Raw genomic sequence first — 23,349 nt, forward strand, 5'->3', positions numbered from 1 at the left:
CATTTGTTCATGAAAGGAATATTCAATTCACTTTAAACCATCCATATATCACGTATTTAGGAATACACTGATTGTAATGAATAAAAATGGCTCTGCTGATGTGCGTTTAAGCTTAGGCCCTTACGAGAATGCTCCATCTCATATTGCACGCTTAGATCATCACGCGGAGTCACTCCGTGCGCGAGGAGCTTGTTGGATATCTGGAGAGAGAGAGAGAAGGAGCGAGAGGGAAAGACTGGCACGCGCCCTTCTAAGCGTATCTGTGCGTGTCACGCGCAGTTACACGCCCCCGGTTTACTGCAGCTATCAGATGCACGAGGCAGTTTAGGTGGATGCAGGAAAAGGCGCGTGTCATTGAGCATCGTGCTGCTCCGGAGTTGCGCGCGGAGTTTACGGTCAGAGAGAGACATTCTGTAACAGTGCGCGTGAGAAAGGTAGAGTAGACAGTCCAAACTCGGAGTCCTGTCTGACGCCGACACACAAACCATCTGGAAAAGTTGGCTGGGGGCAGCGCGTGTACGCTGATCGGTTAACAGCAGCGAGGAAAGTGTTCATCCTAGGCTTTACGAGCGGACTCCTGAGGAGAAGCTGCGCGTACCTGCGGAATGTGCGCCCCGTGAAGGACTGTGCCATCACTCCTGCGCTGCTTGGAGTCTTATAGGGGTCGGCTCGGGGACCAGGCTGCGCTCGCTTTACCATGTCAGTAGAGCTTCAGTGAGAGATATCCGACAGACAGAGAGAGTGAGAAGAGGAAGGAAGCAATTTGAACATAGGGATTACAGCCAGACGCGACATGTTCCTGATTAACATAATCTCTGTGGTGTTTGTGTTAGGTGAGTACTCAATTGGCGCATGCAAACACACTCACACACCGGACAGGAACGGGTTAGTCCTTTTCATCTTCCCTTCGCGAGAACCATTAAACCCATTAAGATGTCACCCCACGACCTCCCTGTGAACGGGTTCAGTGGGTTCTGCCATGGCAGTGGCAGGGTATATGTGTGGAGATATGTCCCTGTCTAAGCACTGGGACGCTCAACTTTTTAGAACTGGCAGGACATAAGCTGCATCAATATTTTAAGTAAGTGCATCAAGATTAAAGCCCTTGTTAGGCAAACATGATTCCTGCCTTGCATTAATTCTAGAGGGTGAATAACAGCAAACAATTCAACTTTTTCTTTGTTATTCCATTCTGTGTAGTTAACAGACTGTATGATAGTTTATCTGTCTTGCTTCTATTAGTCATGTTTAATTTCAGTTTTATCTCCATGTCTCTTGGCTTTTTAATTTAGAATTTCTTTTGTACTTGCATCACAGTCTGAACTCGGATCAACCCCAGCTGTTTTCTCTCTGAAGCAACAGAAGCTTATCTGATCTGATCTGATCTAATCTTGTAGGCAGTCTCTGCAGGTGCAGAACTCCTTCTGATTTACATAGTATTAAGTGGATTATTTTATTCTGCAGCGGCTCGACATATTATACAGGAGGATCTCAAGAAATTAAACAAGCATATAAAATAATTAAATATAATCCTTAAAATGTTGCAACAAAATAAACATCATTCAAATGATACCCTTTTCTGGTATCTGAGTAAAAGTACTGAACTATACTACCAGTCTGAGTGTACAGCAGGTGTCTAAAGGCATAGTCCTATGTAGCTGACCATTCGGTCCAGCAGAGGGCACGTTGCCCTGCTGAACCATTAACAAACAAAGCTAGTCATAGATAATGTATTCGGACCTCAGTGTGAAAAGTTTTTCACTGGTGCATCTGAGGAGTTTCCATGCAGACAATAAAATGTTCAACCAACCAAAGAATGATTGGTGATAATGTGAAAACCAGCTGACCACAACTAGTCACCTGCGGATACATGTTAAACTAGCGAAACCCTGAGACTGTCTGCCCCCATCTGTCTGAACACTTAAAACTGAATTAACAGATGATTTTGAAATAGAGATCTTTAGAACACAAATAAAATTGACTTTTGCCTTTGAGAAATCAACTCATACATATTTTTTTTTATTTTTGACCCAGGGTGATTGCATAAATCTTAGATTTGGTTTATTTGTGATTTTCATTAGAACACAAATGACCAAACTTGCCATGCATCCTTACATAGGCATACATACATACAACAGCCATATTGGTATAACCTAATGCCCTTCAGTTTACATGCATTTTTGTTAATGTGCTTTGTCCAAAGTATGTCTCATTTACATTTACTTTTATCACTTAAGAGGTCATTAAAAATACTGTTTAATGACATTTAGTCCAAAAAACTGAAAATGTTTCTGACATTGTCACATAATTGCTATGTCATGCAGTGCTACAGAACCCATTTAAAAACTGTTTTTACAATCCTTGTCAGATTTGCCTTTCAGGGAGCGCTCTGGATTTGACATAAGATAGAAATGGTGAAACACCAAGATAGACACCCAGAAGGAATGGTCTGATTTGGATGTATGTTGTTACACATGCAGACCACCCATGATCATGTAAATCACTTGATTTGTAAGGAGCTGACATGCCTAGAAAGGGAACAAGAGGGTACAACTCGTGGCATTTTAAGTGGAGCAGGCAGACAGTAAATATGACAGTATATGTGTCTGGTGACTTTCACTCACTGTCTTGAGTAACTGCAAGACTATCTGGGAACTGCCAAAAACACATTGCTCTACTAAAAATGCCACTACTTACCTAGTGGTCCGCATTTATACCAAATTATGTTCAAATCGGACAGTTCATTCCAGATAATAACCTCCAAGTTTCATTCCGGGTAATAACCTCCATGTTGAGCTGTTTTTCTCAGTATAAACAGTGGATTCCAAACTTTGCCAATAGATGATAAATAGGTAGAATAGAATAGAAATAAACCCTATTATCCCTCAATTGGAAATTTCTGGTGTACCAGCAGCAAAGTGACAGGCAAATGGAAGCATGCAGATTCACACAAGGGTAAATTCTAAAAACAGAAAGTAAGATTAAGAGACCATACAGTAAAAGCACATTTACAGCATACTGTGCAGTTATTAAAAATAGCATATTCAGATTCAAAATAAGCAACTAAGTAGAACATTTTAAAAAAAGTTGAACATTTGAATGTATATTTGTGCATGAAAAACGATAACAAAATATTTACAGGATATTGAAAAACAAACATCAACAGGGCTGTAAACACTGAGTTTATTGGGAGCTGTGATGGTTATAAAGACTAACACCTGCTAGGAGAAAGGATCTGTTCCTTTGTGCACTTAGAATGCAGAGGTCTGTCACTGAAGGATCTTTCTAGTTCTGCTGCAGCTTCATGCATGTGGTGGGAAGCATGTCATTTTTGCTACAGTCCTTGTGTCTCCCACCACCCTCATTGGGTCAAGGGGACATCCTAGGACAGAGATGCCCTTCCTAATGAGCCTATCTAACCACTTCCTCTCAGCTATAGATAAGCTGCTGCTTCAACATACTATACCATAAAAGATGGCTGATCCCACCACATAAAAGGTCTTCAGGAGTGCCCCCTGCACTCCAAAAGGCCTCAGTCTCCTTAGCAGGTAGAGTCTGCTCTGTCCTTCCTGTAAAGAGCATCCGTGTTGTGACTATAGTCCAGTTTGTTGTTCAGGTGAACACTATAGTACTTATAAGATAGAGTCCACCAATCTCAGTGCCAGTTCCCTGGATGACACTGTTGCCAGCATTAAAAGAAAATTCCATTGGTTCTCAGACCAATAAATCAAATAAACAAAATACAAAATAATAATGAAATAAGTAAAAATGAGTCATGAATAATCTACAATAATATGAGAATAACAAAAAAACAGTGGAAGAGACATAGATGTGTGTGTGTGTGTGTGTGTGTGTGTGTGTGTGTGTGCACTTGTATGTATAACATTATGTGGATCAATCCCTGACGGGACATCAACATTGTGTGGATGTTTTGCCTGGTCCACACAAAAATTGGGTTTTGTGGGTTAGTTCAAGGTTCAAGGTGTCTTTATTAGTACCCATAGGTAAATTAGGTTGCAGTACAAGAGATGCATCAACACAAACATTCAACAGCACATACCAATACACAAAGTACAAAATGCTAAAAACTAAAAACAGTCCCTAGTAGCGGTGAGACATATTATTAAAAAAGACAATTGGGATAAAACTGACTCTATATCTCTTGGTTCTACATTTTTGAACCACCAACCTCTGTCCTAAAGGCAGGTATTGAAAGAGGTGGTTCAGGGGGTGCAGAGGGTCCTGCATGATGCTGTAGCTCAGTCTCTGCAGCTGATTGGTGTAGAGCGAATCGAGGCCCACCTGTGGCTGCCCAATAAGCTTGGCATCCCATTTCACAATCTGATTGAGGCAATTCTTATTTTTTCCAGAAGCATTCCAAACCAAGACAATAGACAGAAAAACATAATAGATTCGATAAAAGAACGATAAAACATGGTCATAAGAGTGTTGCCAACATTGAATGCAGCCAGTTCCCTGAGTTAGCCTCAAACTTCAGCCCAGAGTCAATACATGTGCCCAGGTATTTATACTGGGTCACCTGTTCCACAGTCTCCCCCTGAATGGAGACTGGGTCAAAACAGTGGCAATTTTTCCTAAAATCGATTACCATGTCTTTGGTTTTCTTTACATTCATCAACAGAAAACACTTCTCACACCACTTCATAAAATCCTGCACAACTGGCCCATGGCTGGTTTCCTGAAGCAAGCTCACAATTACAGAATCTGGATACTTCAGAATAAACCTGTTCTCATACTGACTTTGCATCATGCTGGTGAACATGATAAAAAGAAACGTTGACAGGACACAACCTTGTGGTGACCAAGTGGAACTGCAAACAGGGTCATACAACACTCTATTAACCCATGTTTTCTGTGTCCTGTCAGTTAAAAAACTGGGGATCCACCCCACAAGATTCTTACTCAGATTAAAACCATTTAAGAGACGGCTAACTAAAAAATGAGGTTGAATGGTGTTAAAAGCTGAAGTAAACCCACCAATAAAAGCCTGGCATGAGCTTTGTTTCCATCCAGGTGACTCAAAACCAGATTCAGTAAGGTGACAGTGGTATCCTCATCCAGACTTATAAAACCATGCGCACGTGCACCACCAAGCAATTTCCCCCTTTATAAATCACAGCTGCACCTCAACATTTGTGTAAGAGATTCCACCTCATGTTCTGCCCTCTACACGTCCACATTCAACCAACAATGGTCAATGCAAAGCACCTCATTAATGTCAATGTGTATTTAAATCAGCCAGTTAATCTGTTATTTCATGGTTAACAATGGTAACCAGAAAGAAAAGAGCAAAGAGAGAGGTAGAAATCAATATGTTGGTGAGTTAGGTGGAGAGTCAAAAAAATATGTTTGGTTACCACGTTGTAGGAAAATGTTATGTGTCAACTGGTCGGCAGAATAATACCTAGACGGCAGGTATTATTCTGCTTAGTGCTGGCTGTGATATCCCAGACCTATAGATAATTTCACAGAATAATATTGTTCATAAAAGTGGCTTCAGACAGACAGTTAATTAATTGTTGACTATGTTAAACACATAACTGTCGGTTACTTTGGGTTTGTTTTCTCTTTTGCTCTGCCAGGTGTTTTTTCTGTTTACCCTACTTTAGTTATTCTGTTCTGTGTAGTTGGTTAATCCCTAGATTCTTACATTTCATGTGTTAATATTTTACTATTCTGATCTGTTTTTCCCTTGGTTTTGTTATTTAGTCTAGTTTCTTTGTTTTCTGTTCAGCTGTCCCTGCTTTCCTTCTGCTCATTAGTTTTAATTAGACACATTCCCCTCAGTTTCCCTGCAGCCTGTTCCACACCTGTGCAACATTTTATCTGATTAACATGTCTCCCTGCTCATTGGTTCATACTCCACTTCCCTCAGTACTTAAGCTTTCTGGTTTTCATTTGTCACCACTGGTTCCTCCCTTTTAGCAACCTGTTATCATCCCAGTACTATCCTGACTTTTTGTCTAGTTCCAGTCCTGATGTTACCCTGTTTGGTGTCCTCACTCTGTCTGTCTTCAATGCTCTGGCTGGCTCTTGTAAGTTCCTGTTTTTTTAAAAAAGAGACTTTTGACTCACCATGCGATTCCTGAGCATCAGTCTGCACTTTGGTTCAACCAAACCACAGTGAATCTTGACACTATCTAAACATTATTAGATACGTTTTCAGTCCACCTTTCCTTTCATTTTCTTATCAATCATTTTACCATCAATTTTTAATTTATCTTTTTTATTATCATCTTATCATTCAAATTATTTATTTTCATTCTCTTTAATTATTTGAGTTTGTTAATTATTTAATTATGCAACTGTAATGTGCTTTCCCTATTTTGTCTCTGTCTCTTTTTTCCATGTACAGCACTTTAAATTGTCTTGCTACCCAAATGTGCTATATAAATAAACTTGCCTTGCCTTTAGATTTAAGTCAATATAAGGACCAATGACCCAAACATGTATAGCTACATTACCACTGCATGAACCTTGTCAAGAACCTGTGTTGTTTTTGGAGGTAGTTTTTCTCCTCCTGCAGTCTTACCTAAAACACCAGTGCAAGCATAAATAACACTGCATTTTTGTTTGTTTAAGATAAGGTTGATTTATGATTAAAGTTTGATATGGATTGAAATGATATGTCTTTGAGGACTTGTCAGGGAAGACTTGTGGAGCTTTACGGTGGGAGGGTGCTGAACATTTCTTAGTTTATAATGCTTTGTAGTTCATGTTTTTTACATCTCAAAGTTTTATTTATTAAAGATCTGTGGATAATTACAAAGCTCCTCTGAGTAAAATCTGGTTTTTATTTAGTTTCAGTGTTATGATCTTGCATTATTTGGTGTTGGAGTTAGGGATGCACCAATCCACATTTTTTCACTTGAGATACGTTATCTGAATTTGGATATAATACCGATACTATTCCAATACCAGAGCTCTATTTGCTTAAACATTATTATTACCATTCTTGTTGATTTTATGAGGAGTGATAAATTCCTCTTTGCAGGAAGGTATGATAATCTAAGATTGTATGCATGTATGTCCCAAAACGATCAGAAAACAATCAGTAAAACAATAAATCCTGTTAACCAGAAAAAACCCCTCCTGAAAACAAATATGGAAAGAGTTTCAAATTGACCATCAGTATTTATTAAATCCAAGACAACCATAAATGGTAAACTACTCACAAAACTACCCTCTGCAAATAAGATACAAAGGGGGCTGATTCATCAGCACAAATTAATTTTGCTGGCTCATGGAGTTTTGATGAAAATTCAGTCTGGAAGACACACCCCCTCCTCTGCTCCATTCAGTGAGTCCACCATGTGTCCCTGCTCCAGCTAATCAGCATCGAGTCCGCATTTCCTCTTCAGCCAATCACCGTCCAAGGCTCTGCTTTAAAGATCTTCACTCACGGACTTCCTCGCTCTTAAAGCTGAGCTGCGATGATCAGCCGTGTCATGTCCACTACGACTCGCACTGTTTCGTGACAATCCTCGCCCTCCTTCCTCCTCTTCTGCTTGTACGACTGTTCGTCTGGCCTCCCGCCTCAATGGCCCCTTTTCCCTTGTCTTAGCTCCGGGCAAGTGGAAAGCACCTTAACAACTCCTCCAGTTCTCCTGCTAAGCGTCGCCGAGGTCGCCGTGCTTCCACCCTGGCTCCCGCCGCCACATCACCCGGCCGGCTTCTGCAGCGGTTCTCCTCCGATCTTCCTTACAAACCCAGGCTTCGACGTCTTTTTCTCTGGATATCCAACAATCTTCCCTGCTTTATTCATCTCGTCCATGGATTCTCTTGAGCGCCCAATTTCATCTCTTACTCAGCTTCTCCGGGAGTTGGCTTCCAACTATGCCACGTCAGCATTTCCTCTTCTCCACTCCGCCGACTTTCAACCCACTCTTCGGCCCCTCCCACTGACATTCACCATCGCAATGTTCGTTCTGGCTCGTCTCTATGGGTGAGATGTATCACTTCATTCTCTTTTCTCTACTGTTTCCTCATTCATATGGCCTTCAAGCACGCTGTGTTTCCCACTCCTTTTTTACATTCAGGTAGATCATACTCCCATGCATTCTAACACTTAGCCCAGGCTCCACTCCAAATCCTGCAGGGGCAGCTCATTTATCTGGTTTCTCTCATTTTACCATCTCCCGAGGGCGACCAGTGTGTCGCCTCCCCTGATGGCTTTACTGCTATGTTTAAATCATCTCATTCCACCTTGCTAAAAATCTCCCTTTTGGTGAGCTTGTGGCCGCCTTTAGGCATTTCAGAGACATTTACTGCTCAGTTAACCGATTATCCGTCCCTCATCGTCGACCTACATTTCAAACATGGCTTCCTGATTTTTCTATCAGTATCACAATCCTTCTCCACAAAGCTGCATCCACCCTCATTCAGTCAGGAGTCTGCCTAGATTGGTCTTTTCTCGTCCCTGAAATTTTATCATGACACAAGCCACCTCTGATTCCTGCGGCTTGTCGGCCATCAGAGCGCTCTTGTTCTCTCTTCCTTTCTTCCAACATGCCTGCCCGGCTAAACTTAAACTGCTGGATTCCCGCTCCAGTCTCCTTACGAACTGAAACGGTATCTCCTTCTTTTACGGCAATGTTGTTCTCTCGGCTGACTCAGTTTTTCCGGCCTGTAGTCCCGGTTGAAAAAATGGTCTCTCAAACGGATATTTCACAATCCTTTATTGACAGAGCCTTGCATGTGTCACACATCCTAAGAGCTAAAAATATACAGAACGTAAATACCTTTAGTAACTCAAACAATATGCTTTTAACCTTTTTGCCTTTTATTATTTACCATAAATAAATTATTTACTTCAAATTATTACAACCCCTTTTTCCCTGTCACTGTTTCCTTTGAGTGCTTTTACCCTGTTTACCACGTATATTTATTAAACTTGTAACCATTGCCTTCTATATTTTCCCTGTATTAAAAATAAAATAATACGCATAATATTTCAACTGTAAAGCTAGTAAACTTTAGTATGCGCTTAGCGTGACTAACTTACCAAAGATATTAGCACCCTCTTCTAGTGGGGGAAGAAGATAAGGAAAAAAAAAAGCCACATCAAACAGCAACCCGTTTGCCCTGTAGATATCTAAATATTCATCTACGAATTCGAACATTATACCAACTTTGTTCCCTTATCAACCAGGCGCTAAGGGACCATTTACTGTTTCAATATACTTCTTAACTATATCTTATCCCATAATAATCGTGAAGCACACTTTCTCTCTGCACACTGGGTTGACGCTGCTCTGTTCAGCTTGAAACAATCGATTTACAGCACCTTCCCGTACTAAGTCTTTTCAAAATATAAACATTAACTGCATTACTGCCGCAGCAGAATAACAAATTCTTACAAACAATAATGACAGTAAGGTCATTTTTCACGGACGTAGCTCTTTCCTTGGGTTTTTATTTATTTATTTAGGACAAATGGTTTGCCGACGTGTGGCCCTCCCCCTTTTCTGAGTCAGAATCTTCAGCATTCTATGAAGTCATTCCCATCGCCTTAGCCTGTTGGGGCCGCTATTGGAAAAGAAAACGTATCATTGCTTTATGTGTCAGCGCAGCATGTGGAAGCTTTAAATAAAGGCCGTTCCTCCTCTAAGTCTATCATGCCCTACCTCGCATAACCTAGCAAGCAATCTCATATGACTTTCCGCTCATTACGTTCCAAGTTATTTTAACTCAATTGCTGATGCTTTCTCTCGCTCCAAATTTCAAATCTTTCAGTCTCTGTCTAACTGCCAATGTTCAACCCACTCCTATTCCAACCCGCAAAGACCTGAAACTGGATTAATCCCTTCTCTCCATTCTCTGCTCCAATTAGCAAAATCTACTGTAATTCAGGTCTAGCTCCTTCCATCCAGATCATATTCTTTCGCCTGGCAAACTTTTTCTAAATAATGCCTCGCCCATCATACCCCTCTGTAACCAGTCCTCATTCAAACAGTCCTGGCTTTCATAACATTTGTTTTGAACACCACTGTTTTAAATTCCCTTATATCTGGAGCTTATTAGTAGGCATCAATTTCTTCGCAAAATAACACCTGCATGAACCCGCTCCAGGCCTTTTCTTCAAATCGCGCTATCAAACTCCTCCTCAAAGGTATCGCCAATCATTCTATCCCTCAGCCCAATTCCCGAAGACCTGTTACGCTCCCTATCCTCAAATAATCTCATTACAACTTTTCTTTCTGGGTTCTCCATAATGTTCTTCATTTTATGAAGAATCCGTCTTTCCACAATGATCTCCAGAGGTTCCAGAGGAGTCCACAGAACAGAGCCAGCCTTCTTTATCAGCTTGTTGAGCTTTTTTAAGTCCCTGGCTTTGTCCAGATGACAGTGGGTTTGTTGAAGCAGGTGTATGATGGCATCTTCAACTCCAACTCCACAGCGATAAGCAAACTGAAGGGGGTCCTGATAGTTTATTGTTTGCTTACTCAGGTGGGCCAACACGAGTCTCTCTAGGACCTTCATGGGATGTCAGGGCAACAGGTCTATAGTCATTGAGGACTGATTGGTGAGTTTTCTTTGGTACCGGAACAAGACAGGAGGTCTTCCACAACACCCGAACCTTCTTCTGGGCCAGGGTGCTGTAGGATCCCACAGAGCTGCTCTGCACAGCCCTTCAGGACTCTAGGGCTGATATGATCTGGACCTGCAGCCTTATTCCTATTCAGGCTCTCCAGTTGCATCTTCACCTGACTTCTTGAGACATACAGGTGGAAGGGGGAAGCAAAGGAAGCATCAGCATCTTCTGATATGGTTGAAGGCAAACATGTACAAGCAGAAAGATCTAGGGCTGAGGTGGAAGATAAAACATTTGAGGTGTTACTGGACAGCTGTGGGTCCTGTGGGTCAAAGGAAGGTGGAATGTCTGTTTGGCTGTGAGCAGGAGAGGAGGATGCTGAGCTTGTTTCTGAACTGAACCTATTGAAGAATGTGTTCAGTTCATTGGTTCTGTCCAGACCTCCATCGGTCTGATCATCCTTCTGCTTGAAGCCTGTGATCTTCTTCATCCCTGACCACACATCTCTGATATTGTTTTTCTGGAGCTTGCTCTCCAGCTTCTTGTACATCTCCTTGCTGTCTCTTATCTTGACTTTAAGTTGCTTCTGTATAATCCTCAATAATTCTCTGTCTCCCTCTCTGAAGGCTCTTTTTTTCTTGTTAAGCAGGTCCTTCAGGTCACTGGTGATCCAAGGTTTGTTATTGGGGAAGCATCTCACGGTTCTGGTGGGGATGATTTTATCCACACAGATGTTTATATAGTCGGTTATACACTCAGTCATGGCATTTCCAGTGTCTTTTCTAGCCTTCTATGGCTTCTCTAGGTGAAACAAATGACCTCCCTTAATAATTTATTTGGTCCATCAAGATACTTAGCCTTTTTGGCCCTCAAGTTTTATCCTGACCACTTCAAACTTTTATTTAAACAAACCAAAGGGAAGGCCCCTGTTTATTTCTATCGCTTGCCTTGATGGCCCGTCCTGCTCTTTCCAATCCATGTTCAAATTCACACTCGAATGTCACAAATTTAGTCCGCCTAACATGCCCCTCTTTCTCAATTCAGAAGGGTCCTCATGACCGCCTCCTGGTTCCTCAAACATTTCAGACAAACTCTAGTCAATGCTATCTGCCCCCAGTCAGTTTCCAGGACATTCATTTAGAATATGAGCAGTAATTACTGCAGCCACTCAAGGAGTTTCAACAGCTTCTCTTCAACAACTCGGCTGCTGGTCATCTTCAAACATCCTTCGTCTTTTATAACTAATAACAGTTGGTCATCTAGTACAATGAAGTTAAGCAACTTCTCAGTAATCTATTTAGCTTTGACGTTGTCCAGAGGAAGTTTACCTTGTTGTTTGAATGAGTCCAGAAGTGATAACTGCTGGCTACTTTCCTCTTTCTGCCCCCTGGCTACAAAATCCTACAAAATGTCTGATCAGGTTTGTTGTGTTGTTTGTCATGACAAAGCTTCCGTATCTTGGTACAGCCGCTTTGGAAACGTTGCATGTTGCGGTCCTGCTTTGTGGCGATTCGAGAGTAAATATTTCCACACAGCCAACATTTTTGGAATGAAAAGGAGGTTAGCCACAAAGAAACTCAATGCTCGCCTGCTGGCTGGCTTAAGCTGTGGAGTGGATTTTCTGAACGGTCGTGTCTCATTACTGCGTGTCTCATGGGTCCCCGTCTCCGTTTGGGAGATCCGTTCCACAGTTTACAGCCAGCTAGCAGAGCAGCTGATAGGGAATCATTTGTGGAGCCATTTCAGCAGACAACACTAAGCACAGACTTGACTCATGGATCAGAAATGTCGTTGGTGTTGGGGTCATTCATTTTTGTCGGACAGACCGACCAGGCTGCACAGTTCGACATGCGCAGCTCAACAGGCGTCGGAGCTCCGACGTCACATGGGATTATATAACCTGTGGAAACCAAACTTTTGTTGCCATTTCCAGGGTGTCTCACAGGACAACGAAATGGAGGCGCACATCAGGAGAAACAGAAGCTTGCAGGTGAGTTAACTTTTTCTCCACACGGCCATTCCCAGAAGAGCTTGAAAGCTCTCCTGAGAATTCTGTCCGATACAAGAAGATCAGAAGATTCATATCCCGATTGAAGACCCTGCCGGCACAGGTGGAAACACACAGAGGTGTTTCCAAGGAGACGAGTTTTTCAGTCGACTGCAATGATTCCTCATATTTTCTCATTTTGAATGGATGAGAAGTTTACCGTTTTTGAGTTGATCAAGGATGCGTGACACTCTGGCCGGTGAAGAGAAGAAATAGATGTCAAAGTAATTTCGTTCTTTTTATATCAAATCGGATAGGTGTATTTAGAGGTCTGGGCAGGGTGAGGCATAGTTAAGGTGAATTAGAATCACCAGTAGTTAATCCAAACTTGTTGCATGCAGTATTGATTGAAGTGTTTATGGTGAGCTGTTTGATTTGCTGTGTGGCTGAATCGCAGAGCATGGATGCGATCAGGAAGGTTCATGTTCATGCTTTTGTCCGGCTGATCCCAAATCAGCCAATAGTTAGAAGTTGGACTTTTAAAGTTTTTCCATTCAAAGCAGCTGCGGTCTGGGCCTCGTGGACTGATCACTCCTTTGTCCCAGTTTTATTACTGGAGATTTCCCACCGAGTTCCCACCTCAGAGTTTTATGTCCCTTTGTACGAGATTTGGGGCAATCAGTTGTTAGTGGCTAAAGGGGTGCGGCCCACTGTCTCCAGCTGATAGCCGCCATCCAGACGCATCAGCGCACCAAGACGGCTTCCCTGTACAGTGATTCTGCTCCACTGCTCCAAGTTAACCCAAATTGCACATTTTGTTCATAAAACTGCTGTCTTCATAGACACTCAATGCACATATATTTTCTTTCACATATATTTTAAGATAGTCATTTTACTCCCTTCTGTAGAATAGTGCATAATTAGTTAGTTGAAGGTTTTTGGACCAGAATAGAAATTGTATTGCTATACGGTCAATAAATTTTCACCTATATAAAAAGAAGTGTTTGTGTTTATACCCTACCATGGCTAACAGGCTCTAGGTGGCAGGTCAGACAAAGAGCGGTTCAAGAAACCTAAATGAGGACCATAAGATATGTGTATATTGTACATTGTAAATTGTAAATTTGTATATTCTGTAATGAAAAAACAGGACAAAAGAGCAAAGTGTACCGGAGTCAAATTCCTTGTTTGTATGCACGAACTTGGCAATAAAGCTGATTCTGATTCTGATAAAATCGAGGCACGTGACGTCGCCTGGTACGGCGGAGCCGGGGTCCCACCCTGGAGACAGGCTTGGGGTCGGAACTCGTCGGAGAGCGCCTGGTGGCTGGGTTGCTCCTCGTGGGACCCGGCCGGGCCAAGCCCGAATGAGAGACGCAGGGCCATCCCCCAGTGGGCCCACCACCTACAGGGGGAACCATGAGGGACCGGTGCAAAGAGGAACGGGCGGCAGCCCAATCCCCGGATGCTTAGGCTGGCCCTAGGGATGTGGAATGTCACCTTGCTGGAGGGAAAGGAGCCTGAGCTTGTGTGGGAGGTCAAGAGATATCAACTACAAATACTCGGGCTCACCTCCACGCACAGTGTGTGCTCTGGAACCCATCTCCTAGAGAGAAGCTGGACTCTCTTCAACTACAAAAAGCGTACGTTTCTTTGGTCATAAAAAGCCACCGTAGCCGGTAGCTAAGGTGTTTGTTGTAAGGTAATCATACCTGATAAGCTGTGTGTTGCTTAGCAACGCTACTGGCTTGTCGTGGGACAAGGCACATAGAGAACGTCAGCGTTCAGCACGCATTCTCCGACGCTGTTCCAAACTTATAAATAGAACGTCGCAAAATCTGTGTTGAATGAGCTGCTCTTCAACCTCACAATAATATTGCAGCTGTAATAACGGACACATATGCAGAACACAGGTGCTGCACGCTGTACGTCTACAGCTGTTTTCCTAAATTTCCGGGTCTGTGCTCTGTCCTGCCCCCGTCATTTCTGTCCAATGGGAACAATGATCGTCACCTGCGTGGCTTTGTTTACAAGTAATAGTTCACTTGCAAAAAGTACAATGTGAAAACGAACTGCACCAAATGAAAAAAACAAAGTTCGCTTTTAGTCCAAACCAAACAAGCGGACCAAAGGACTTTCCTGGTGTGAATACACCTTATTCACCCAGCAAGATATGAAGTGGAGGTTCACTAATGAGCATCATCAGGGTCATGATGAGAGACTTTCACCTGAGCTACAGGTAAAGTTAAATGGGCTGGCCATGATAGAAAACAATAGAACCCTCTCTGTGAGCTTCTAGCTGGATCTGCATCATGATGTGAAAAATATCTGATCCTTTACCTTCAAAAGGAATTTAAAAGCATTTAATCTTAAAGTTACTAAACACATTAAAAGGTCATTCAGATCACCACATTGCATCTCATGGCTGCAGCCGGTCCTATAGTCCAGTTCTACATGTAGACAAAAACAGGTGTTGCTCAGAAAACCAGGAAATATCTCCTGGTTCCCGTAAGACATAGTAGAAAGAACAACTGTAAACCTCTCTCTTCTCTTCTGATCCTAAACATACAGCTCTAGATTGTTTAAAAGTGCAGAATTAGTACGAAATAAGTCATAGTTAATCACAAGTGAACCATTAATAAGTTAACTGTTTTATTTTTATGAATAATACATGTAATATATAAACTAAACTCAACACTGGAAAGATGGCAGTAAAACAACAGGTTCATGAAAGAAGGCACATATTTTAATGAAATGTTGGGATAGGTCACTGCATAATTTAAATAAATAAGTGTGTTTGCCATTACATTAAAATCTAAGAAAATCAATTTTACACCAGTTTTCTTTTTAGAAATGTAAGAAATTATGACAACAGGGCTTCAACGGTGGGAGAGAGAGTGAAATCTGAAAGTCATTTTCATAGATGAGAAAAGAAGTACATTTATTTGAACCACAGTAACCATAGTTTCTCTGAGTTTAGGAACAGCTTTAGTCTGACGGACTGACCAGAAAGTTTTTTCTAAATATCACAAAATGTGTCATTATCTTCTTCAGCCAAATGTTTTTTTTTAATCTGTTGTAAACAGTTTCTTTTTATCCTTCACGTCAACTACTAACAAAACATTAAAACCAAGTCAAATTATTGTGAAGCTTTTTTGTTTGATTCACAATAATTTACATTCCATGAAAACCCAGCCAAGGCAGAGAGCTGGTACATGTCCTGTGTTACTTTAACTTTAAGTGACTGGGCCAAAGACCCTAATGGTTCAGAACCCAAAAACTCCCCTGGTGGTGCCTCTGCTTTATAAGTAAATTTGTTCCACGATGGAGCTCATAACTGGAATTATTCATATGTGGAATCAATTTTCCTCATTGAAATGAATACAATTAATATATTCCAGATCCACGAAACACCACAATGCAGCATTTATGAATATGAAGGTGCTCTAATAATGTAACGTACACTCACTGGCCACTTTATTAGGTACACATTGCTAGTACCGGGTTGGACCCCCTTTTGCCTTCAGAACTGCCTTAATCCTTCGTGGCATAGATTCAACAAGGTACTGGAAACAGTCCTCAGAGAGTTTGGTCCATATTGAAATGATAGCATCACACAGATGCTGCAGATTTGTCGGCTGCATTCATGATGCTAATCTCCCGTTCCACTACATCCCAAAGGTGCTCTATTGGACTGAGATCTGGTGACTGTGGAGGCCATTTGAGTACAGTGAACTCATTGTCATGTTCAAGAAACCAGTCTGAGATGATTCGGGCTTTATGACATGGCGCGTTATCCTGCTGGAGGTAACCATCAGAAGATGGGTACACTGTGGTCATAAAGGGATGGACATGGTCAGCAACAATACTCAGGAAGGCTGTGGCATTGACACTAGAGCTTTGCGATATATCGAGATTTTAAAACTATTGAGATTTTTTCAAAAGAGTTATAAGATGAGAGTATATCGTTTATATCAAAATGGTCTGCATTGCATATTATTCGTTTAGATCCACCTATTCTTCTGTCTTCTTCCTCATATGTCTGTGTCGAACTTCCCACGGCCCCTCCTCCCTCACATTGAAGACAAGTCACCCCTCCCCACTGCGTCATCTAGCGGCCAGCTAAGCTAGAGAGTTTAGGGGCCCAAAGTGTGCCAAGAAAATATCCCCCACACCATTACACCACCACCACCAGCCTGAACCGTTGATACAAGGCAGGATGGATCCATGTTTTCATGTTGTTGACACTAAATTCTGACCCTACCATCCGAATGTCACAGCAGAAATCGAGACTCATCAGACCAGGCAACGTTTTTCCAATCTTCTATAATCCAATTTTGGTGAGCCTGTGTGTAGCCTCAGTTTCCTGTTCTTAGCTGACAGGAGTGGCACCCGGTGTGGTCTTCTGCTGCTGTAGCCCTTCTGCCTCAAGGTTTGATGTGTTGGGTGCTCAGAGATGCTCTTCTGCATGTTTGATTGTAATGCAGGAGACCGGTCCTCTTGAAGCTCTGAATTTGGCAATCAAAAAATCTCAAATGCTCCTCCAGCTCCTCAGGCGCTGACACAAGAGCGAAGACGGCATGGGCGGAGCCGCAGCGAGCCTGGGAGACGGTGCTGTGGCAGACGAAGATGCGGGAATGCTCGCTGCAGCCTTCACGTCAGCTGGCAGGGAAACCACTGCTCCTGACGTCACAGCAGCGGTCATGGAGACTCCTCCTTGCCTCCTCCACGCCGGCGTTTTTTGTGGTGGGAGAAAGATGCCGGCTTTGCTGCCAGATCAGGGTGCGCAACCAGGGAAGAAGGCGGAGAAGGTCGCAGAACCGCCTCACGCTCCATCTGCTCCAGCAGCAGTGGAGAGGCCAGAACCTTTAGATCGGCCGGCAGATGTTTCATCTCCTCCTCCATTTGCTGCTGAACCCAGCGATACCTGGCGCTCTCCTGCTTACCGTCCGCGAGGTCCATGTTTGGCGGAAACATTATGTCAGGTTTGGTATGGCGGAGGACCCCAGAATGCAGGACAGGAAGCATAGGCTTCAAACTAATAAAATCACAACTAGTAAACCATGAAACTAAAGCATAATCAGATCCAAAAACCCTAACTTGACAAAACATGAACTAGAAGACAAAAACTAAAGCATGACCAGGAAAATAATAAAAAGAAGCATGATTCAAAAATTATCAAGAATAATAATAATACAAAGAAGAAGAACCCAAAAACACCCACAAATCATGACAAAATGTAATAGCTTACTCCAATGTAAGAAGGCCTCATCAAATCCAAATCTACAACAAACTTCAAAAGCTTTAGAAACCTTTTGTGGTGTGAAAAGGCTTTGATATTGGGCATTTAATAATGGAATCATAGATCTAACTATAAGAAAAATGGGTTCAAATAAAATATTTGTACATATGTATATAATACAAGTTACCTTCATGTATAAGCAATTTTTGATTAGATTTTGTTTGTTTACTTTCTTGCCAAAAAAACTTTTATGTTGTGCAGATGGGAGGGAAGAGCGAAAATTCAAACTATTATTAATTACAAATCTGTTGAACTTTTTTTTTTCTCTTTTGTGTAGTAAATTAATAAAGATATTGCTAGAAAAATTATAAAAAATGTTCTTTGTCAAGATAGACTTGAAGAGTTATGTTCCCTGAACTGGCTACACAGTTCTTAAATCAGTCATGGGGTACGGCAATCTTACACAGCCTCAAATGTCACCATATGTGTCATCAACACAAGCCTCGATATAAACTTCACAAAAATCTTTCTTGATTACTCGACACACGCTCCGAAGCCTTGACATAGAAGGATACATCACTACTTAGGCCATGTCCACACAGAGCCGAAGACGGCATTCACACAGGAAAGTTTGACCGTAAAAATGAAACCACCCAAAGCCGGAGGTGCCATATTAGGCATTGCAATACAAGCCAGTGAGTGGCAACACAACAACAGAGGTACATTGCACGTGTGAGAAAGTGTTGCAGGAAAAAGACGAACATAGAGATCTAAGCATCTATTTCCAACACACATTTGTCATAGAGGAGCAAAAGATTTTGGTGTAAAACATACCACAGATGGAATAGCTTCAATATAACTGGAACTCAGAGGGTCGCATTGTTGTTGCTGGCTAGTCAGCGCATGATTGTTGAGGTAGAGGAGTGGCTAGCCAGTTTGTAGCTTAAGGGGTTGGGACTGTCCACACGGAGCCACCACGGGGGTGGCTTCTAAATTTCCCACTCTGAGAGCAAGTTTCAAATGAAGTCGGTTTCACAGCGTTGTGTGTGGATGAGACTTCATATATGATCAAGTTTTGTGGATACTCTCATACCTGGCTTCGTGTGGATGGGGCCTTAATATAGATTATTGATGGTGTAAATTGAGAGTTATGGCCTGTATAACTTCTTTAGAACAGTGTATCAAATCAGTAGGTTTGTAAATGTGTGACTGCAATTATTGTGTAAATCTGCATTTTGTGAGTTGGTGTATAATTTTACACATTAAAACAGTATTGAGATTTTCACTGCATGTAACTTCTCTAGAACAGTGCATCAAATCAGTAAATTTGTACAACCTAAGTTTATTTGTATATTTTTACATAAATGCTGCATTTTCTGTCCTCTTTACCATTAAAATAGGCAATAAAAAATTGGTGTTGATAGATAAAATAACAGGCTTTCAGCTAATCTTATTTTGAAGGTCTGGCAACCGGATGTAGGTCAGTTCAGAAAAAAGGTGGAGGAAATCTCTTCTCAGTACGACTTTGCATCAAAATATCTGTCACGTCACATCACCTTGGAGGTCTTAATCTCACATCACATTGAGGGTCTTGCCTTCACGTAGGAGTCCACCAAATTGTTCAATTTGAAAAAACGTTTATGTGAGACAGACCACAAGCTACTTCCCTGCATTGAAGAGATTCAGCAGAGTAGCACTAAGAATTGTTGTCTGACTTCCAAGAAGCCCAATAGATTTACTTTTAATAGTTGATCATTTTAGCTTTTGCTATAATGCTCTGATTGATAAACATGAAAACTTTGTTAGAAAATGCTTTGGGATTATTTCAAATGCATTGGACACGAAGACATAAACAAAAGGGAAAATAAATTAAAAAAGAAAGAAAGGGAGAGAGGTTGGGCAAAAAATTGAAAGGGAAGGAAGATAAGAATAGAGGAGAAAAAGAAGGAAAAAGAGAATACAAGATAGTACTCTAGAAGTCTGCTACAACACTAGGAGAAAGAGAAAAAACAACAAGTTTCTAAAAAGTGCACGGTACACAGGATGCATTTCATTGCAACCGCAGCTCAATATAGAGTATATCAGTGTGTCTGTAAACACCTGAATCCACAAACCTGTGGGTGTATGTGTGTGCTTGTGTTTTTAAGTTTTCTCCATAAGAATATTCAATAGCGGGTGTGAGGAGCCACAGACCTGCCCCCCAGGGCCCGAGGCAGACACAGAGGAGATCGAAGCCACAGACATTCAAAGGCTCCCCAGAACCCAGGAGCACTGGGAGGACCACTGCCGGGACTAACCTGCCCACCAGGAGAAGAGCGGAGCATGCAAAAACTGTTCGGTCAAAAATAGTCTCCACTTCGAACTGTTTTATATGTGACACACTGCTCCGAGCAACCGGTCCCAAGTACGTGCAGTGTCACTACCAGTCTCTGCGCTGCATTTACAGATGTATTCCCCTTCTTTGTCCCTAATCTGGTTTAGTGCGCCCATGAGTCCTAATTGTGACAGTACTACAAAAGCAACAAGCTTCCAATTTCTACAAAATTAGACAAGCCCCCAATTGTTACCAACTTCTTTTCTTTTTGTTTTCCAAAGCTAAGAGGCAAATTTGCTTTGCCTCCCCATCCAATGATGCCATGGTAGAACGTGTGGGAAATGTAGTAATGTGTCATCAGAAATATAGGTAACAGGTACGCTTCACTATGAAACCTCAAACGTCCGCGGACAGTACGTGTCTGTACAGTACTGTACAGAAACATACAGTACTGCGCCAGAATCCGAGCTGCTCACACAGTACACTGTCCTAAAGCAATATTAATCTCACTGCAGGTATTCAAACATACTCTTTTGTAAGACCATTTTTTCACCTTTGCAATCCCTCCTGCACTAATGTCTGTACAGTGACTTTTTGGAACACAGACATGTAATGTTTACACTGTTATTGGTTAGGAAACTCAGACAGGCAGACAGATCTTCTAGAATAGACAGAAAGCTGGATCATTATTACCTCAAACTTCAACAGCCTTAAAATGTAATTTGAGAGAAACGACCTAGCAATAAGGGAGCAGTAAATTCCTAAACAATCCACCAAGTAATTCTGTGTCATTGATGTTGAGGTCAATATTTATCACCTTACTGACTTCACAGTTGATATGTTGATCAATTATTTAATGTGCCAAAGTTTAATTTGCATAATTGGATGTTTTCCACCATCAGTAACCTTGAAGGTGAATTTAGCTGATTTAGATTTAGTTGCTCTCTCCACAGCTAATTAAACTTGCTGCCTGTTGATTTTTGCTCAATGATCTGAGCTGCTGGCAGAGACAAACAGCAAAATTACTTTTTCTGAAAGTTTTTTTATATCTGCTGAGGTCAATCAATTGTTGCGGGGATGCCTATTTGGTTTTTGTCAAGAGTGCAAAAAAAGAATGGTGAGATGAAGGAATCTGGCAGTTGTTTCTGTTTAACCTTTGTAGTGATAGTGTTTTGTAGTCTCCATGTGCTGTGGACAGCTTAGGTAAAATAATGTAAGGCTTTGACACTTCGGGTTTGTTTATTGTGCTACATGGAGCCTGAAAACAACATACCTGCACAAAAACCTTGGAACAAAATTCCCTTCTGATCAAGATCTTTAGAAGAAAGTTGTCCGATTTGAACATCCCTTCTTTTCCTCGTGGATTATAACCAGGTTTTAGGTTAAGCAAAAGACAAAATAAATGGTGTAGGCAGTTGTTGACATGCAAAGTGCATTTAAACAGCATTTTAAACCGCCTATCAGCTCTAAAAATGCTAAATAATTTATGAACAAAATCTCAAAACAGATTCACAAGTGACAAAAATGGACTCAGTGGTGAGTTCCCCTACTGTCCGTGTTGGATATATAAACATTTGTCTAGACATACTTCATTCAAGCATTTCCATGAGACTGGTGAGGATGACTTCACGAAGAGCAATGGTGACCTCGAAGTGCTGACCACTCAGTGTCGAATTACCAACCAATTAGTGAACAGACTGCTGTTAGGCCAGAGCACCAGGAGAAATGAGAGAGTTTTCACTGAGGTATGGCAGAGAAAAGTTAATAAAATTCAAGAGTGACAATAAAAATATTAAGGGCTGGAGTGGGTCATACCAAAATATCATTTTACCCTTTACAGATCTTAAACCATGCCTGAAGGCTGAAACAAAATAAAAATAATAATCAGCTTTTTGAATTACATGCAGGTGGCGTGCTATATTTATTAACAGCTGATCACATCAGCTGGTTAGGATGTTAGACACACATCAATTTCCCCCAAAACACACAAAACAATACCACCATGAAACAGCGTGTTTGATTCAGAAATTTATCGAAAGCCCTTAAGAGAATCAGCGTCTGCAGGAGGAGGGAGCAGGCAGAGAGCAGCTTCCTGTTATCAGACTGCCTGCATCGGACCAAACGGGAGGAAGACCCTGTTGAATCCATGGAGCACGAATATCCAACTAACTATCAAACTATCTAACTATCAAAACTAACTTTGCTCCGGTCATAAACTCTGGTTTTGCACTTTAAAGTCCTTGCCCTTGTTGTTGCCATGACTTAGACAAAAACTTCCTTCATAAAGCCCAAAATGTTAACTTCTTCAAGCAAACTTTGGAGCTTCACCAGTCCAGACAGCAGCGTCTCTCCTCTGTGCTTCTCCTGCCTCATTCCCCTCACATTAGAACCCCAGAGCCTTATTTTATAAGTTCTGGCTGGGCTGTGGTCCGGATAATTATCCCAGTGGATCATTTTATACATGCAAAAACATATATAAGACATTCTAGCATATACAATAATACAAACATTATTAACATTTATTTTGTTTTTATTTAATAATTATTTTTTATCATTTCACTCAGATTCCTTTTAATGTGACAATGTCACAAAGGTAACTAATAGCAGCACAGTGCTACACTAATGCCTGGAGGCAGGGCTTTAGCCGCCATAATTCCAGCCGTCAGTGGGTCAGTGGAAATACAATTGGTACCGTACCACGAAGAGCGAGACTGAGTGAAACAGAGCTGCCTAAAACGAGCCAGTGGAAAAGGGGCATTTGATGCCCCTTCATAACATGAAGCTGTGTCTGAAGCTCCATTATTTGATCCACAGGTGTTTCTGTTTTGTGGTTGCTTGTTATCGTCGTTATGGTCTTGCCATATCAGTTTATTCTGCTCTGTTGAGTTTCTTACTTATTCCTTGTGTTCTGTTCTCTGTGTAAATTGACTCACATTTTGTTTTTTTGTCTTTTAGTTTATGGATCTTTTGTGTTTTGGTTCACAATCACTCAGTATTTAAACCGCTTACCTCGGTTCCATGTCCTGTTGTCCCCGTGCAATACCTTGTATGTTTACCCTTGTTATTACTAAATACATTTCACCAACATACTCCTGATGTTTGGCCTGTGTTTGGGTCCACCACAACAAGCAAACATAACACTGTTCCATTGAAGTAAAAAGCTTCTAGATCATGACGGAGCCTCCTCCACTGTGTGGAAAATATATTTTGCTATCCCTGTGGTTGGCAAAAAAACACAAGGAGATGACAGG

The 23,349-nt window shown here is 41.5% G+C and overlaps 1 protein-coding gene across 1 annotated transcript in view; it reads left to right on the plus strand.

Moving 5' to 3' along the window:
• The first annotated feature begins 241 nt into the window (after window positions 1–241).
• gfra2b (GDNF family receptor alpha 2b) overlaps window positions 242–23,349 on the plus strand; it is a 380,025-nt gene continuing 356,917 nt past the window's right edge. The window contains exon 1 of the mRNA XM_047373569.1: window positions 242–833. Within this exon, the coding sequence (XP_047229525.1) occupies window positions 794–833 (40 nt within the window). The 5' untranslated portion in view covers window positions 242–793. The remainder of the gene's footprint in view (window positions 834–23,349) is intronic.

This window comes from Girardinichthys multiradiatus, chromosome 8 (genome assembly GCF_021462225.1).
Source record: "Girardinichthys multiradiatus isolate DD_20200921_A chromosome 8, DD_fGirMul_XY1, whole genome shotgun sequence".
NCBI classification, from domain to species: domain Eukaryota; kingdom Metazoa; phylum Chordata; class Actinopteri; order Cyprinodontiformes; family Goodeidae; genus Girardinichthys; species Girardinichthys multiradiatus.